General features: G+C 32.4%; 1 protein-coding gene across 1 annotated transcript; it reads right to left on the bottom strand.

Annotated features, from left to right (window-relative positions):
- Window positions 1–1,127: 1,127 nt before the first annotated feature.
- LOC134246541 (atrial natriuretic peptide receptor 1-like) lies at window positions 1,128–11,487 on the bottom strand. The gene is made up of 22 exons (XM_062728926.1): window positions 11,148–11,487; window positions 10,610–10,969; window positions 10,357–10,517; window positions 9,934–10,074; window positions 9,444–9,671; window positions 7,521–7,653; window positions 7,186–7,270; window positions 6,764–6,869; window positions 6,495–6,557; window positions 6,143–6,220; window positions 5,759–5,863; window positions 5,340–5,411; window positions 4,991–5,138; window positions 4,153–4,302; window positions 3,814–3,985; window positions 3,430–3,579; window positions 2,733–2,856; window positions 2,460–2,528; window positions 2,191–2,365; window positions 1,952–2,050; window positions 1,525–1,616; window positions 1,128–1,236 (listed from the first exon to the last, which is right to left on the bottom strand). Exons 1-22 carry the CDS (start codon window positions 11,449–11,451, stop codon window positions 1,183–1,185), a joined length of 3,069 nt encoding a protein of 1,022 aa, XP_062584910.1. The 5' UTR covers window positions 11,452–11,487; the 3' UTR covers window positions 1,128–1,182.
- Window positions 11,488–20,310: the final 8,823 nt, after the last annotated feature.

Genomic DNA, 20,310 nt, shown 5'->3' with positions numbered 1-20,310 from the left:
CGGAAATGTGTTTTACTTGAATATAAATGAACAGATTAATTTACAGTGTAAAAATTGATCAAACATGAACACACTGCCTTTTAGATATTTTTTTTTTACAATGTAGAAAAATTTAATAGATTGAATTGCTGCAAAAGGGCACACAAAAAGAGCATTGGAGGGAGGGGGGTACAAAATGCCCTTAAAGCATTATAATGCTTCATTATGAGATATATAAATCCACCGATCCACAGTTACACACTAGAGATTTTCTTTAAATAATATTAACTTAAAGTTGCATAGACACAGATTTGAAGTTAAGCATTTCACAAGAAAATGTAATAAAACCTTATTTAATCTCGAGGTTATAGAAACTTCGAATTTCTGGTCGGGTTTGATTGACACGTCCTTGCACTTTCACAAATTAAAATTTCATTCTTAATACTTATGAAAAGTGGCAATTTTGTTGTATATTAATGAAAAATATTAAAATTATGATCTAGAAAATTCAGAGTTAAAATGTTGGAAAGGAAAACACGCTCACGATACAATGTCAATCCGTGCTCAGTGGTGTGCAGACTTTAACAACTGAACACACCCGATGAATTGTAAATATTAAAAATAACAGAGCTCGTGCCCTGTTTACAAAAAGTTTATGTTTCATCGGTGTATTCAAATTAGTTAAACTCTGTAGACAACACCAAGCACGGACTGACGATACTAGCGAGGGGATTTTACTTTCGAACATTTCTACTCTGAATTTTCTGTATTTTAGTTTTAATATTTTTCATTAATACATAACAAAAGTGCCGTAAGTCGTGAAATTATACAGAAAACTTCTCTATAATATTACGACTTATATATTTTAATTGCACCTTTTAAGTCATGTGCTAACATGAAATCATGTTGTAAATTTTGAATTTACTAGGGGGAGGTAAATGCAAAATTTACAACATGATATAATTCAAAATTTACAACATGATAATGATATCATATCCAAATTGTATCCATAGGAAAATAATTTATACTTGAACTGCAATAAAACAAACTCCTTTAATAATCCACAATATTATTTGCAAAAGTTTATATTGGAAATAATTTGACGATCAAAATCACGCAATCTTTAGATCAAAGTTCATCCCTCCTCGCCATCCGCCAATATGTCGTCATATTGCCTTTCCCTTGTCATCAGCCAATATTTTCTCATATTGCCTTTTCCCTTGCCATCAGCCAATATGTTGTCATATTCCCTTTTCCCTGTGGAAAAACATTACTCTCCACAAAAAATGAATTATTGCAAATCAAAACAAAAATATATAATGGTTACTATAGAGCTACCGTAGCCAAGCTGAATTTCGTCCCAGAACTACAAGACAGTGTAGTTGTGAAGATGGTAAGTGCATGTGTAAAATGTAGTATACTTTCATATATTATCTGTTTACTTTTTCTGACTGCGCAATAGATTTTTACATTATAAAAGGTTGTTAGAATCATGTAAAATCGCGTGTTTTAATATTTAGAATTACTACTAGTTTTTCCACTCACCTTTATTGCAATTGGTCCTCGTTCAACTAACAAAAACGAATCATTGGATACCAAAAGATTTTGTGTTGCCGAGCTAATGTGGATTTTCATGGCTTCAATAGAGAGAACCTTTTCAAATTTATTTCAAAAAGACTTCAACAGAATATTTCACGGGGATTTTACGTTATACTAATTCAAGAAAAGTTTTTAAAAGGAAATTATGTTTTATAATGACCACTTTCTGATGTATTTTTAACAGTTGAAGCATAAAACATTTTAATCTGTTTGGAGGAAACTTAATGAATCAGAAGTAAAGTCAAAGCTTTACAACGTCTTCAACATAAACATTAAAAGCTTTGAAAATTGATACTAACGGTATTCATTTGAAAAGAAGTCACTTGGTTTCCAAACAATTGGTCTTCGAAAGAATTTTTTGTAATATCCTTACCTTCCCCGTTGGATTCCATTCTTGAGGCTGTGTTAACAGTATCTCCAAACAAACAGTAACGGGGCATCTGTTTCCCTACTACTCCAGCACATACAGGACCTGAAAAACATATCAAAGAAAATGTGGCAAACAGATCCCTAAAATGGTATTTCTATGCAAGAAACCAAAGTTTTTTTCCTTAAATGTTACTTATAGGATTTTAATATATGTTCAGTAGAATACATCGAATGTGAGACCACCTGAATGAATGCCAATGCGTGCCTGAAGACTCATGTCAGGTAAATGCCTTATTCGGAAGTCTTTCACATTGTCCAAGATAGCCACCGACATTTTAGCAATTTCAGTCACGTGCTCATTCCCATTGCGCAAAGGTAATCCGGACACAACCATGTAAGCATCTCCAATGGTTTCCACCTTTCAAAATAGTTTTACACTTACACTTACTAAATATACGTTCTTTTATTAAAACTAATCAGGGACATATGAAACACGTGATTTCGAGTTTTACCTTGTAAACATCAAAGTTCTCTATGACTGTGTCAAAGCACGTATACAAATCGTTCAGCAAATCTACCACCTGATTGAGAATTCAGACAGTTTAAAGTTGATTTCAGACATTTCCGTAATAAAACATTTTCGTAATGATCAATGTACGTATATTTCATTGATTATCAGGGAAAAAATCTAATGTTAAAGTGTCAACCTAAAATACTATACGTCTACACAAAATAAAACAAAAGACTTTTCATAACCAAGATACATGTACCAGTAAATGTTTTACCTGCATGGGCGTGCTTGCTGCAGAAATTGATGTGAATCCCACAATATCACTAAAGTAAATCGTGACACATTGGTATGCTTCAGCTTCTACTTTGTGTCCACGTATTAAGTCACGCGCGATGCTCCTTGGATAAAAAGTAAGCTTAAAACACGATTTAACTTCGAAAAAAAAACTAGCTTCTTTTTGACAAAATATTATACAATTATAGCCTTTTGATGAGGTCAATCCCTCGATATATAGACCTTAGAGAAAACATAGCGACCGAGCACGAAGTGCGAGGTCGATATGCTTTCTCTAAGGTCTATATATCGAGGGATTGTACCGAATCAAAAGGCTACAATTGTTTTATTATTTTTTATCAATCAATAAGAAATGTCTTAAAATCCTTCTTCCTAATACTCATGCCTTCTCATACAAGGCATTGTTGTGTCATTTGCATTGTGACGTCACAGTAATGAAGACCAGCTGCAGTATCTGTTTTTAGAAACATCCAGTCTATAAAGACTATTGTGACGTCAGCACTATTGTTGCTTCACAGAAGAACGTTTCCAATTTTAGAAACAGCAGGTTTATAAATTTTTAAAATAGAAACATCCAGTCTGTAACACTTTTTATACTTGATCATGTGATCCAGTTTGAGCCAATCAGATAGTTTGAACAATAAAGAAAAATAATAAAATAGAAGATCGCTGGTTACCTGGGTAACACCTGGTAGAGAAGCTCCTCTGAACGTCTTTTTTCGTCCAAAAATGCATGCATTTTTTCCTCGGCAGCATTTTCTAGATTGTTAGCATATTCATCCATACGGGAAAGTAAGTTGTCGAGAAAATTTTCCCCTAACGTACCCCTTGTGATATAAGATACTTGACAATGAAAGATTGTGTTTCAAAATTATCATTAATTTTTCTTTGATTTGCAAAACCATTGTAAGTGTCCTTCCTAAATATCTGTATTTAAAATGTATCTTGAATAAAAAAAAATTAAGACCTTGCATTTTACATATTATATATGCAATGGGATGCTCAAATATTGCTATTTTAATATTATTGAGAAGCTTGCGTACTATTTTATGGATACTTGCCATTTCATCTCTTTGGACTCCTTTGCTATACTTGAAAATGTTGGTCTATCTTCTACATTTTCCTCCAAACACGAGTACATAATGTTCAGGAGAGAATTCTCTCCCTCTGGTACATCTTGGACCTCTGGTCTGAATGGTGTTCTAGTTGGAAACTTGATCTTGTTGATGATATCTGAGAAAATGATTTTTAAGAAAATACAGAACAGTTAACGCCCAAATATGACCTTAAGGTACTTTTTCCCTTTTTTGCTCTTAATATAATATTTATACAGAACATGACGTCTTCACATGAGTTTAAAATTTGCTTAGGTATCGCCGTTTTTTTTGCAACATATGTACCTTCGATGGAGAAAAATCTCATCTCATCTTCAAAAGGTTCTCTTCTAGTCATTATTTCTAACATTATGATTCCAAAACTGTATACGTCCGCCGATTGTTGAACTGGGATAAGCATATTTCGCAATAGTTCTGGTGCAAAGTAAAGAAGGTCTAAAAATTGAAGGTAACGAATTTTTAAGAATTGATCTATTATTAGTAGAAATGATAAAACAAAAGGTTTTTACAGTCTTGTTGATTTTTGTTATATGGAACAAAACATCAATATTCGCTATCATAGGTTTTTTTTTTTATTTGATTTGAACATTATTTTATTAAAATTTAATTAAACAAAAGGATTGGGCACAAGTTCTGAAAAATTATAACGCCCTCTCCCTTCATGTAAGTCTTATTTTATAGAACAGTAGTTTAAAAAAAATTCTCTCTCTTCTTTTTCTTTTTTTCAAAATACGTATATCTTAAAACTATTATTATAAAGCAAATAATTTTTTTTTAAAAACGTACATAAATTTTAAGACTTTCACAAAAATTATAACATTTAATGCTATATGACAATAAGCCTACAGTCAATGTTTTATAAATATATGAAGAAAGAACGATTTATTTTAATGATGATATAGATCTAGAAAATGCCTCTCAAATAACTTTTCAATAAGTTTTAACAAATATAATCAAGACATCCTTATGACTAGGTAATTACTAGTATACCAATTAAATGTTTCAACTAGACAGAAAATACTGCCTTGTATCATACCAACATGTTTGAAATTTATTACAGATACATGTAGTGAATGAGAGCATGGCAATAAATTGCAATCAGATGACCAAAAAATGAGATAACCTTGTTTGTCGGTTTGCTGAATTTTACTTCTAATCGATGGAAGTCCAAAACAATCCAATTTAAGAACAAATCGGCTATCAATCAAACAGTGCCGACTGTTTAAATTCCCGTGGACGCCTATAGGACAGTTATGGAGGTAGGAGCATCCCTAAAAATATATTGTGTTCCTTATTCTTACGGTAAGTCAAATCAACAAACTGAATGATTACATAATTATCTTTGATTTGTTTTTACATAAACCTTATCTTGGTCTACCCACCGTTAAAACTAATGACTTTTTAGTTTTAGTTAACATGACAATGGCTCAGAATATAATTATTTCATTTGTTGAATATTAAAACATTATTACCTTTATTATATCACAAATCAACGACGCTTGCAAATCTTTATTGATTTTGAAACCGTCATCTTGGAGAATGTTCTGCAAGAAATACAATTGATTCCAAGTCAACTAAACTTACATGAACATCTTATATAAGTGTTTATTGTAAATAAATTATATTAAGAGTGTACGATATTTGGTAGAAATTGCTTTTCAAGATCTGATTTAATGCATTCCTTAATGTTCTTATTTATGGTCTACAATGTATGTGTGCAAGACATTTAACGTTGTACTTGAATTAGCGGAAGTTTGTCTCCGCCAAAAGCGCTAAATTGAATACACAGCCAAATGTAATACCTTTACAGTCATCAATCAATCCATGAAAAAAAGAAGAAGATTTTCAATGTATTGGGTGGATATATTTATACGTAATATATACTTATTACCTTTAAGGTTCCTCTACTGCAAGCCTCCGTTATAATATATAAATCTGTGTCTTTCTGACTCAATCCGTAGAATTTTGTCAGATAAACACAGTTTACATTTCTGAGCTAAAACCAGAAAAAACATCACAAATTATGTAAGCGATGACACTTTTTTTTTATCAAAATGTTTCAGTATGTTCTGGTAATAAAACCAACAAATGTTTCTGAATATGGTTAATCAAAACTCAGATTACGAGTTTTTAATTACGAAAAAAAACTGTACGTAAATGTTCTCATGACAAGAACTTTGATGCTCTTCTTATATTTTTGATTTTTTTAATTCATAACAACATATACACACATTAATAAGATTAATAAAGAGACTTAAACAGTTAAAGGTCATACATGGATCAATTCCATCTGTGTTTCCAAAGTAGGTTGAAAATTTCTGATCATCGTTGGTGTTAGAGCAACTGCAGACCCCTGTAAAAGCCATAAATAGATTTGTAAGTGACAATGAGTATACTAGTTCTATTGAAATTATATAAAATTCTCCTTTAATGTATTGACTAACACTAGAATGATTCCACATAAAGCTGTCTTGTCATGCGGTGTTTTTTTGTTGTTGTTGTTTTTTTTTTTTTTTTTTTTTTTTGAGGAAATTTGATTAAGAAATACAAATCTTTTTTATTTTGATAGAAAAGAAAGCTTAACAAATTTTTTGGCCAAACAGAATTTGCGGATTGCTTTCACTTGCCTTATACATTCTGAACAAATTTTTGTTCTCTTTGATATCATCATCTTCAGAAGGATTAAGAAGCTGTAAAAGATATAAAACACATAGTACGGAAAAAAGTTCTATGCAAGAAACACAAGAAATTGGATATTAAAGGATTTTTATTAATAAGATATTTGATGCCTTTTTTTTTTAATTTTAAATGTTGTTTACAAAAAACATGGATATTAAATTTAACGCTTATTGTATTGTTTTGAATATATCTCTTTAATGATCAAGATTTGAATAACCTTTGAACTCCCAAATACAGATTTGTTTCTTTCAGGGTTCTTTTCTAATGCTTCCCATTCTATTCTCCACCAGTTGCTTTGTAAATCCGCGCGTAGTTTTAGCTGCCTAAAATCATTGTTTAAATAAAACAGATTTACTGGTTTTAAATAAAATCAAATATGGGAGACTTAATATGAGTAATTCGTACAACTTTACGACATATTTTGCAAAGCTGGAATTCCTACAGAGATTTTGTTATCAACTTCAGAGTGCTTGTGTGTACAAAATGAATACTACGTATACAGTATTTTACACAACAACAAAAAGTTAAGAAATTTTGTTGAACCATAATTATATATAATATTCTTTTTATATCTTCTTCTCTGAGTGAGAATATTTTTTGGGCTTCATATAAAATTCATTAACATATTTTATTACTTACTTGTAAATCGGTCTTCCTGCCGCCAAGAATATAATGATAATGGCACCAAAGACGATGGGGAGAACAATCAATAGATTAGATTCATCTAAAATATATACGTTTTAATGCGTAAGGGTAGAATAACATCTTCATAATGAATTATTCGCGGTTAACATGGTTTTGATACATTGGCTGTATGTTCATTATTTGATAGCTACATTTCCTTCACCTACTATTTAAGGGAGTTAAATGTACTCATTCAAAGATTCTATTATATATACTTACAATGCATGACTTAAATAAGTATCATAAACAAATTTAACCTAAAACAAATTGAAAAATATACATTGTATGACCTTTTGGAAAACAAATTGGGTCGTCACCAGTGAATCCACACCTCGGTCGATTCACGGGAGGTCCTTTGTCCATCGGCCATTTTATACTTCTTTCTGTCTCCATCCGCAAATCTCCTAAATAGTCCCCCACTTTCTGGATTAAGAAAGTTTCTTATAGTTAAATATGTTCAGAAATTAAATGTGGCTACTTACAGAAAATATAGTTCATATTCATACATTCATTTCCAGTGTTATTTAAATGTAATGAAATATATGGAAATAATGAATAGTTTTCATGCTCAAAAGCCAATTAAACAATACAAATCAGGAGTAGAGCAAACACAGACAACTAATACACCAGAGGTGAGATCAGGAGCCATGGAGGAGTGAGCATCCCCTGTCGAGCAGAAACACTCGGCTTGTGCTCCTTGTCATGATCGGGAAATAACGGGAAGAATATGTCCACAATTCAGCATCTAAGTAAGATTATTATTAAAGTGGTTCAGGGGTGAGATTACAGTTTCTAAAAGAGTATATTTGCTTTATTGTTTAAAACATTTATAAAAGCGTTATAAGATCATATTTTTCTTTCCGGGTTACAGTTGTACAACTTTAATTAGAAATGGTAAACTGAGACAAAAATCGAGCAGGGACTATACGTATTTGGGGGGAACGGCGGCGTATGAAAATATGCTTCTCAAATTGATATTATTATAGATAATAAATTTTACATAATCAAAGACTTGAATAAATTTTCAAATGTACGTAACATTAATTATAAGAGTGTTAAGTTTCGAATTTATTAATGTCAATTTAGTAATATCATCTAATAGACCCTACCGATATATAACAATTGAATTGTTAAATAGAAGTAGGCATCGCATGATTAGCAACATTATTTTTTCATTCTTCGTGTCCAAGGAAAAGATAATCACCTTGCCCTGACTTCCTTCCTACATGAAATAGTCAAATTTAATCTGACTGATGCCATCACTTAGTGATATTGTCTTCTTAAATCTATGAAAATTTCATAACTAGTAATTTTCAAATATAAAAATATGAGGAGAATCCCTCCTTAGGATACTGAGTATTCTTACATTTCCCGTGAAAATTCGATAATAGATGACTATTTTAAATTTGAAATATGTAAAATGTCTGAATATGATGATAAATGCGCTTGTAGAAGAAACATGCATGGGAGACCATTCCTTTGATTTTCCTAAAACCTTTACAAAGAAAAGTCTATTGTCTTGGTCGTATATCTAAACTGTGTCATTCGTATTATCTTAAATTGCTTCCAAATTTGATAGAGCTGTAACATATATATGTAAATTTGAAATAAAAGACCACAGAGTATGACAAATATGTTTCATATTTGAATATTTTTACAAGAAAATGCATAAATGGTAATTAAATAACAAAGCTTAATGATAAACGTAGTGATTTCAACTTTTCCATTGTCTACGTTACTTAATTTAGACTAAAACCTGTATTTGGAGTAGCATTTTGAAAGTATTTCATAGAAATTTCTATTTTTAGTAACCATGGCTACACCATTCATCGAAATCAAAAACTGACACACAGAATTATGTATGTTAGTATTGTCTATTTGTTTGCAAAGTCATATTGAAATCAGACTAAAGACTTTGTATAGGGAATAGCATTTTAATGTATTTCACAGAAATTTCTATTTTTAGTAACTGCAGCAACACTGTTCATCGAAATCAAAAACCGATACACAGAATTATGTATCTTAGTGTAGTCTACTTGTTTCCCAAGTTATATTGAAATAAGACCAAAACTGTCAGAGGAGAAGCATTTTGAAAAATTGTTTACAAACAGACAGACAGACAGGCGGACGGACGGACGGAAGACGGACGCATTACTATCGCATAAGCTCTTCTAGTCTCTGACCGGTAGAGCTAATGATACAAAATCTTTTACCCAAAGTCTTCCCTCAGCATCGAAATCAAGAACTGACACATCTCGCTCTCCATCGCCGTTTTCGTTGATCCTGAACCTTCCAGCCATAAGTCCACTATATGTTTTATTTCTCAATCTTTTCGTCACTAGTCGCCCGTCATAAACATCCTCGCCATTTTGAATCATTTCCTTTATTGTTGTGCCATAGATTAGGAAAACATCATGGTATCCGGTTATATAGTGCTGCACCTTAGATATAAAGCAAAAGAGGAGTTTAACCTTGATCCCTGTTTTTTATCATTATTAAAATTCTTTCTATGCTCTTTTTAAGGCAACTCCGTTTGAGTGAAAAATTCTCGAGAGGGACGTTCAACAACATACAATCAATCAATCTGTTATTTTTGTTATAAGAGTTTTTCCAAGATATTTTCCTTTAATACATTAAAATAGAGATTTTTTTCTGTGTTCTTTTTCTGGAAAAAATTCATTATGTTTAATTATTTTTATTCACATCTGTTTTCTCGGCGTCAAAATCGTAGTTGTGTTTAGTAAGAGAATGGTTCTTCACGGCGGCCTCAAAGACTTTAAACTCCGGACTTTCTGGGTTATTTGGAAGAGCCACCAGTAGTGAATTAAATGCTTTCTTCGCAATCTGTGAATACATTTCCAGTTAGTATCTTAATTATACGCCAAAAGGTAACAAATGTGTTCAGAGTATTTTTTTTCTATTATTTATCCATAAAGTATTTTTTATTTGATTGTTATTAGATTAAATAAAATGCATCTTTTTAAAAATATTTGACATGTTTATTGAGGAAGTGCATTAAACATTTTGTTCTGTTTTAACAAATTAATTGCTTCGAAATTGAAAATATGAAATGAAATACAAGTACATGTATGCATATGAAAGAAATTTGAAGAAAAAAATACTTGCCTCGTTTCTCCTTTCATCTCCTTCTACATACCACTGGTCAGCCATGAAAGGTGAAAATGTTTTAAAGAATAAGAAAACAAATTCACCATTCGTCATTCCCAAATCATGAGCATCCAACAATAAGTCTCTTATGCGAAAAAAGGCGACCGCTAATACAATCACTGAAATACAATAATTATCTGAATTAAAATGTAAAACAGCCCATCAAACACATCAGAGAATCAAAATGATAACAAAGTAAAATTGTTTTTGCCTCTTGATACTTTAGCTGCAGCTTTCAGGGCTTGGTTGAATTTTATACTTGGAACATCACATAAAGTCGCTCGAAGTCCATTTTCAGTAAAGTGTTCTAAAAGATTCTCACTTTGGAAAGTGTTTGTCAGCCTTGATAACGGAACGTAAGTATCTTGTACAATGGCAATATCCTCCCATTTGTACATCTGAAATAGTTTCAGGTAAAATTGTCCTACCATATCAAATGAATAGGAAATTCTTGTTAATGTAGGAAAGAATGTCTTATTGTCAAACAAAGAGTTGATTCCCACAGGGGTGATGAGAGGAATATTCCAGTCGGCTGCCATTCTTCCGATCAATTCAACGCCAGTGCTGCAACCTGAGGAGAAAAACCACGAAAAATAATTCAATTAATTTTGCAAGGTTAAAAAATCAACATTTTTTATGTTGCGCTTAATTAAAAATATTCGAATACAAAAAGTACAGATTCTTTCATCTTTAAAGATATTTGATTTAATATATTCTCTTCCTTTTTTTTTTTTTTTTTAGAAAATTACCAGGTCCAATAAAAGCCGTTGTGTTTCTTATATAACGATGCTCTGCTCCAAGTGCTCCGTAGTCGTACTTTGTACATCCAATGAGTTTGGGCATGCTTTGGAAGAAGCGAACAGTTGCCATCCCATCCAGCATTTCTGTTAATTTACTTTGTCCTAATTCTAACGCCTTCTCGGTTCTTGCTATACTCCATGGGGCTGTTGATCCATTCGCCAGGAAAACGCTTAGATTTATTTCAAGTTTATTGCAAGACGTGCAATGCAAAGAGTACAGGAATACCAAGAATAAAAGTTGCTTTTGTGACATATCTACTTCAGCGATTTTTCTTTATTTGTCTTCGTTTAAAACAAACCTTTTTCGGCTGATATAGATTTCGTCATAAATATTAAATGAATACAAGATCAGTTTATATACCTTAATAACAGAATTTTTTATTCATTTATCTTTTTTTTTATTTAATTATGAACTAAGTTTTTAAATCAAATCCAACAAATTGCAATTTCTAAAGCATACTAAGGTGATTGAAACAGGTATGATCAAAAGCTTGCTCTCTGTCAGTCTCTCATTATATTTTGTTTAATAAAGAAAAAAGAAATCATAAATCAAACAAATTAAATTTCAGACAAAATTTGTTCTTTTTGGCAAAGAAATATATACTGAAGAATTAAACTTTTAAGATTTTCAAAACAAAATACTGCACAAAACGTTTATTACTTTAAAAGTGATTATTGATGATAGAATTTTTATAAAGTTCATTTAGAGAATGTATAATGTAAAGTAATGTTGGTCACTTTCTACCAAAGCACCAAAACCTGAATTCATAAATCTCGATCATAAAATTAATAGAAAATTGTTTTTGAAGTACCAATAATTCAAAAATAAATATTACTTGAATCTATCCCAATTGAAAAAAAGGAACAGATTGAAATACATATTTTTTTTTAAAAAATAAAATGATATTAATTAAGGAAAACGAATTATATGTTAATATATGATTTTTGAATCTGTATATTTCACAAACTCTAAGGATCTAAACTCTAAGACATATATTATTAAAAGCTATACTAGTATATATATGTTCCCTTTTGTGCGTGTAACCGTTGTTTACCACAGGTGCTTGAGTTTTCGTTTATAAATGAATTAAAGTATACCTATATTGACATGCATGTCAATAGGTCGGATCTATGCATATTCATAAACCAAACCCAGTATCATCTATACCTATTGATATGTGTATCAATAGGTCAGATTTATGCATATTTATAAAGCAAGACCCGGTATCTTTGTTGTTAACGTATAATCTGCTGAGCTCAGCCATTTTAAACCGGTATTTCGCAACACGAATTTATTTAATTGTGCAATACCTCGTCTATTTAATACCAAACGTTGCCAACTTAGATTAGATCGCTACTCAACTCGAGCCTGACAACGTCTCTCCATCATGGCGAGACACGGAGGGATTCGGGGGCGTTTCTCAGCCGCTTACTTCGTCAATCCGACTGACGACGGTAACAACTGACCCAGGGGCCCGGGTTGGCCTTTTTTTGAAGAGGAACCCGGGCCTTACTGTTCAACATCTTTTGGCGACACATTCACCAACATCTACACAGAGACCTGGGAGACATGCGGCAACACGGGTCTGAAAGACGGACCTCTCCCTGAGCGGCCGCGCATTCACATCGGACTCGGTGTGCTAGCAGGGGGGAGAGGGAAGTCTGGAGGGCCCCCCAATTGTACAAGTTTTGTGGTGAATTATTTCAGTTTTACCACAACGTTGTTACTTTTGGGGATTCATATCATCGGGGTGACAAGGTTTGTAACTTTTGTTTTTTATGCGTAATGCAATATAAATCTTTTTGTTACATTTTTGATATCATATCTATATAACATAAATCATGAGGAAATAAAGATTGAATGGAAGATATACATGTATACCATTACTTGCAATTTCTTTAATGATGATTAGACATGCTTTGAATACTTGTTGAATATTTTTTTAATTGTTGATTCATTCTCCATGCACCAGTGTGTAATCTAGACTGTTTTGTTTGGCTATGTGTACTATGCCTACCTGGACACCGCATGATTTAAACAGTCAAACAATCAATTCGTCGTAGAGAACCATGCATAAAATAAACAAAATCCTACTGAGCAGATATCTATTCCTGCTTTTATCTGTCTATACATGTAAGAAAAACATGATAATACCATAGATAACCCTATAAATAAGTAGTGTGTGTTTGATTACATGAAACTTAAGATATTGCCAAAGGTAAAGATGTCACACAATCAATTTTTACAATAGCTCCAAAACTATGTGAGGTACATGTATAAAGTAAAAACTTTTACAGTGTATAAATATATCATTGATAATCAGATAGAAAATATCACTTTCAAACAAAAATAAAAAATATATGAATTTTAAAAAGAAAAACAAGAGTCCCATGGATTACATCGCTTACCTAAGTTACTTTGTTCTTTACTAGATTTTCCCCTTTGAAATATCTTTTGTGGCCCCGTCCTACCCCGGGGGATCATGATTTGAACAACTGAGAATCTACACTACCCCAGGATGCTTCCACATAAGTTTCAGCTGTTCTTATCAAGTGGTTCTTGAGAGAAGATTTTTAAAAGAATTTTCTTACATAATTCAATGTAAAACTTGGATTTTCTTTTGTGGCTTGCCCTGGGGGTCATGAAATGAAAAAATTAGAATCTTACACTGCCCCAGGAGCTGTGGTTCCTGAGAAGAAGATTTTTTAAGAATTTTACTATATATTTCAATGTAGAACTTGGATTCCCTCTTGTGGCCCGCCCTACTTATGGGAATGATTTGAACAATTTAGAATCTACACTATTCCAGGAAGCTTCCACATTTGTTTCAGCTTTCCTGGCCCTGTTGATCTTGGGAATATTCTTAAAGATTTTCCATTATATTTCAATGTAAAACTTAGATTCCCTATTGCAGCCCTGTCCTGCCCCCGTGGGTCATGATTTTAACAATTTAAAATTTACACCACCCCAGGATGCTTCCACATAAGTTTCAGCTTTTGTGATCAAGTGGTTCTTGAGAAGAATTTTTATAACCCCACTCTATTTTTATTTTTTCTTGATTATCTCGTCTTGTAAGGGGACTTGGCCCTTCATTTTAACAATTTACATTCCCATTACCCAAGGACAAGGGACATTGGGTGATCAGAAAAGCTAACTTGAATTTTCAGCAGGTGAGCTAAAAATATATCAAAAAATTTGTATATTACTCAGTAGTATTTTGCACCTACTCGATTTGTACTTTTAGTGAACACCATAATTGCAGGAAAATACTGCGTATATGTTTATCAATTAAGGGCAAGTTGATTGGACGTAAATGGTCTCTTAAATGCTGTTATATTGAAAGCATGACATGTATAAGACAAGACTCCTAAAAAATCCGCCATTTGCAATGTACTTTCGGTTTCAAATCTTTTTTTTTAAAAAATGGACAAATTAAGAGGCTATCAAATTCCAACTTCCCCTTCATTGATAACATATATTGTTTCTGCAATGATGGCTTTGACTTAAAGTACGGAATTAATTAGGTGTATTTTTTTTTTTAAATTGCATTTTTTAAAAGAATTTTTCTCGATAAATATTTTTTGAAGTATTTGTTAATAAAGTTTGAACTTTATAAACCACACAGATTTGGAGCTATTGTAAAAATAGTTTTTGGACATGCTGATCTTTGCTGATCTTTTCTACAATGGGTTTATTCAAAATCATGACTCATTGACTGTGTCGTCACTCACGGTCCTTTTTAGATTTTTTTAAAACTGAGAACTCCTCGGAAAAGAATGGTTTTTTTGTTCGCCAATTTCCCTTAATTCATTATGGACATACGCAACGTACGTCCTGTTGATACTTTTTCAAGATTTTCTTAATTTAAAATTATAGTGCCATCAAATGTTCGTTGACAACATTGTAGCATGCATACCAGGGATTTTGAAAAGATATAAATTGATGAGAATTCCTGTAAAATGAAAATATTTTTAAAAATACTAAACATATATTCTAGATGATTTGTTTATCCAATACATATACCAGACCATCAAAGACATTTGACATAAACATGGAAATTACAAATTCAGCCAAATCGTTTAGAAAATTCAATTGGCAAACATGTGATCAATTACATTTTGAATTTTAGCATTTTCTTTTAAATAATGGCTTAAGTATGTTTTCACATATGAGTTTCCCATCAGAACCACAAGGTGATATCCAATCGGAAGACGAGTATGTGAGTGCACTTGTATATGCTTGTTAAAAAGTTGCCATTTTTGGAATAACTCCATATAAAAAACAAAATAATTTCCACACGTAACTCTCGATCATGATATCATGGAATTTTATGGATGTTATTTCCGGTTTAGGAAATTAATCTGTATATATAGAGAACATACCAAAGCAGTTTCCTCAGATCACCACTGACCTCAGACCCGACATGATCTCCCTTTCGTGGTGAAGAACATCGGGTTTGAGGGGTGTTTCTCAACCGCTTACTTCGTTATTAAAAGATTTGCATCATAAGTTACTGTTACATTCGACACATTCACCAACATCTACACAGAGACCTGGGAGACATGCGGCAACACGGGCCTGAAAGACGGACCTCTCCCTAAGCGGCCGCGCATTCACATCGGACTCGGTGTGCTAGCAGGGGGGAGAGGGAAGTCTGGAGGGCCCCCCAATTGTACAAGTTTTGTGGCGAATTAATTAAGTTTTACCACGACTTTGTCACTTTTGGGGGTTCATAATATCATTGGAGTGAGAAAAGGTTTGTAACTATTGTTTTTTATGCGTTATGAAATTATATAATTTTTTTCTTGCATATTTTGATATCATATATATCATGAAGAAACAAAGATTGAAAGGAAGATATGCCGAATTAAGCCTGTATTTTGTTTATAATTAGACATACTTTGAATACTTGAACATTGAATTATCTTTTATCTGCTTTATTCCCCATGCACTAGTTTGTAATAAATATAGATTGTTTGGTTTGGTTTTGTGTACTGTGGCTACCTTGAAACACATGATTTAAACAATCATTTGATCAAGGAGAAGTATGTCTAAAATAAAAAGCCTGCATCAGATATCGACTTCAGCTTTTATCTGTTTGTAAGAAAAAAACATTTCAATAATTAAGGAAAGCGTGTTTAAGATTAAATGTTACATACTAATGGGGTTTTTTTTTTTCAAGATCACAGCTGGGTAGTCACGGTCCTTTTTAGACTCTTTAAACCTGAACACCCCCTCCGAAAAGAATGATGTTTTTGTCAATGCACCAATTTTCCATTTATTCATACATGTATAACTACCTCTTTATTGATTTACATTTCCCTTTATTTCTTGTATCCTTATAAACATAACTAAACAATGTCCTTGAAACTCTGAAACTTTTTTCTTAATAAAGCCACCAACTTGGCTTATATTTTTAGTACACTGAGAATTAAACAATTGATCAAATCAACACGTTTACAATTAGCATAATGAACAGAAAATATCTATTATTTACAGCACCGTCACTCAGATGTTGAAAATCATTAATGTTTATGTGCGGGAAGTTAAGTCGTGATATGATCTAGGAGCAGCTTTCCATAACTTAGCTAGAGCTAACAGTTTGTACAATCATCAAATTATAAAAAAAAAAAAAAGATAGCTGATGACACTTCTCTTATTCTTGATGGTAGTAAAGAATCCCTTACGGAAAGATTAAAAACACTAAAGAGTTTTTCAGAAATGTCTGGGTTACACATTAATTATGCCAAAACTCATATAGTATGGATAGGCTCCAAAAAGTTTAGCAATGAAATACTACTGCCAAATTACAATCTTAACTGGGGAACTACTAGATTTACCCTTCTAGGAATACATTTTGATGTGGAGTTGGATAAGTTACTACATTTAAATTATGATCCCAAGCTAGTACAGATTAAATCAATACTTAAACAATGGGAGAAAAGGTACCTAACTCCAATAGGGAAAATTACAGTCATTAAGACATTAGTTTTACCTTTATTAAATCACATTTTAATGTCAATACCAAATCCCACTGAATCATACTGCAAAGAATTAGATAAAATATTCTTCTCATTTCTATGGAATAATTCAATTCATAGGGTTAAAAAAAGAAGTTATTATTAAAAATTATGAAGATGGGGGATTGAAAATGTTAAACCTAAAGTCTTTTATATCTTCTATGAACTTATTTTGGATAAGACAGCTCATTTTTACAAATAGGGGTATGGAACATCTCATCCCAAATTTTAACTTAGGAAAATTTTTAAACTGTGGAATTGATTATGTCACAACCTTTCTGAAGACTTTGAAAAATAAATTTTGGATAAAAAATTCTGGCATTGTCACACCTATTAAAAAGCTAGAAATGTAACAAATCCAAATGTTTTTATGAAATTCTTAATCATAACTCTTCTGTATCAACAGGTAAAACAAAGTGGAGTGAGATTTTACAGACTGACAATAAAGAATGGAAAAAAATCCACAAAATACCCTTCAGAGTGACAAAAGACTGAAAATTCCAATGGTTTCAATATAGAATTATAAACAGAATTTTAGCAACAAATTCATTTTTATTCAAAATTAACAAAAATAACTCTAGATACTGCAATTTTTGCCACTCAGAAGAAGAAACAATAGAACACCTTTTATGGGAATGTGATTATACACAATTATTTCTAGAAGAATTTGTACTTTTCCTTGAAGATAAGACTGATCTAGTCATCAATATTACTAAAAGATCATTTATTTTAGGTTACATTGAGAATTATACTGATATTCAAAATACTATTATCCTTTGGCTGAAATATTATGTTTACACATCAAGATGTACTAAGAAACCTTTGAATTTATGTGCTGCAATATCACAAATGAAGTTTTATTATGAAACACACAAATTCATATCTTATAGAAATAGTGAAAAAGAAAAATTTGATGCCCAGTGGAACAGATGGAACCAACTTTTCTACTAAACTCTCTCTTTCACTCCTCTCTCCTTCTCTCTCTCCTCTCTTTCTCTTGCTTTCCTTTATTCTTCCTTCTACCTCTTTCTATTAAAAAAAAAACACATCATGTATTAATTCAATGTGTGATATTGTAAAAAGAGATGTGAATAAAAAAAAAAAAAGATATATATTGTTTTTAGCTTCATAAGATCTTTGCTAGGTATGTCTTTCAATTCTTAAAACAAGGATACATATAAGTAATGAAACTCATTTCCAAATTCATTGTTCTTGCAGAGATTAGAATGCCTCTCAGATCTACGCGTAGTGCGACACGGGGCCTCAGTTTATACGCTCTCATCCGAAGGACCAGTTTCCACGTCCCACAGTGAGATTCAAACCCGCGACGTAAGGATCAACTCCTTACTTTGCGACTCTAGGGCAGACGCTCTAACCACACTCGGGCAACAAATACAAGCTAGACCATTATAGGGCGAGTGTGAGAGTGCATTTGAACAAGGTTTGTTAGAAAATTGCCTTTTTACAATAATTCTAAATAAAAAGACAATTTCCGCATGTTTATTTTGTAACAGTCTCCACTTTAATATAATTCCCATCTCAGGAAAGTTTCTACCGGATGAGGAGCTTTTTATAGAGAGCGGATAAGTCTGTATATACCGGTATATATATATAAAAATATTAAACATATTTCCTCAGATCACCGCTGAACTCAGACCCGACATGATCTCCCTATAATGGTGAGATACATCGGGTTTGAGGGGTGTTTCTCAGCCGCTTACTTCCTAGTATCCAGCTTTACATACAGATAACCCAGGGGCCCGGGTTGGCCTCTGTTTGAAGAGGAACCCGGGCCGTACTGTTCAACATCTTTTGGCGACACATTCACCAACACCTACACAGAGACCTGGGAGACATGCGGCAACACAACACGGGCCTGAAAGACGGACCTCTCCCTGAGCGGCCGCGCATTCACATCGGACTCGGTGTGCTAGCAGGGGGAGAGGGAAGTCTGGAGGGCCCCCCAATTGTACAAGTTTTGTGGTGAATTAATTCAGTTTTACCACAACGTTGTTACTTTTGGGGGCTTTATGCATCAGAGTTCTAAGGTAGAGTACAATATACATAAAAAAAATAATGAAATGACGCGTCTTCGTTATTTTTTCCAGGAATAAAACAAATGTATTCTACCTTTTTGGAGAAAACCATATTACATGTATTTTTAGCTCACCGGCGTCCGTCTGTAAATTTTTCAAATTTTCGACTTCTTCTCAAGAACCTTGGGCCAATTTCAACCAAACTTGCCACAAAGCATCCTTGGGTGAAAGGGATTCAAGTTTGTTCAAATGAAGGACCACGCCTTTATTCAAAAGGAGATAATTCAGAAATTGTAAAAAATTTGGTTGCATGTTTTAAAAATCTTCTTCTCAAGAACCACTGTGGCAGGAAAGGTGAAACTTATAGGGAAACATCTTCAGGTAGTGCAGATTCAACTTTATTCAAATCATGACCCCTCGGGTAAGGGCGGGGCCACAACGGCTGATCAAAGTTTTACATAGAAATATATAGGAAAACTTTATATTTTTTGCAAGCATTTACATCTAATTCAATTCATATATCAGTAAAATTCACTTATCCACGGTTAATACTTTCCCAGACATATTTGATAAACTAGCTAACAAAAGAACATGTTTCATAAACATCAATCCAGATAAATACAGAATTTCCAATACAATAAACAGTTTTGTATCTCCAAAGAAGTCATGTTCTACTTCCTAATGATATATTAATTTTTATTAAATTAATATTTTCGAAAAATAGAAATTTCCGTGAAATACTTTAAAAATGCTACTCCTCCTACAACTCTGGTGTGATCTCAATATAACTTGGCACACAAGTAGACTACACTAAGATACATAATTCTTCCTATCGGTTTTTGATTTCAATGAATGGTGTTGTCGTTGTTACTAAAAATAGAAATTTCTGTGAAATACATTTAAAATGCTACTCCTCCTACAGTTTTGGTCTGATTTCAATTTAACTTGGTACACGAGTAGACTACACTAAGATACACAATCCTATTTATCGGTTTTTGCTTTCGATGAATCGTGTTGTCGTGGTTACTAAAAATAGAAATTTCTATGAAATACTT

The sequence above is a fragment of the Saccostrea cucullata genome, unplaced genomic scaffold (genome assembly GCF_032062105.1).
Source record: "Saccostrea cucullata isolate Sc308-1 unplaced genomic scaffold, CSIRO_AGI_Scuc_v1 ctg29, whole genome shotgun sequence".
NCBI lineage: Eukaryota > Metazoa > Mollusca > Bivalvia > Ostreida > Ostreidae > Saccostrea > Saccostrea cuccullata.
The sequence above is the reverse complement of the archived record's forward strand: the minus strand, read 5'-3'. Positions and strand labels throughout refer to the sequence as shown.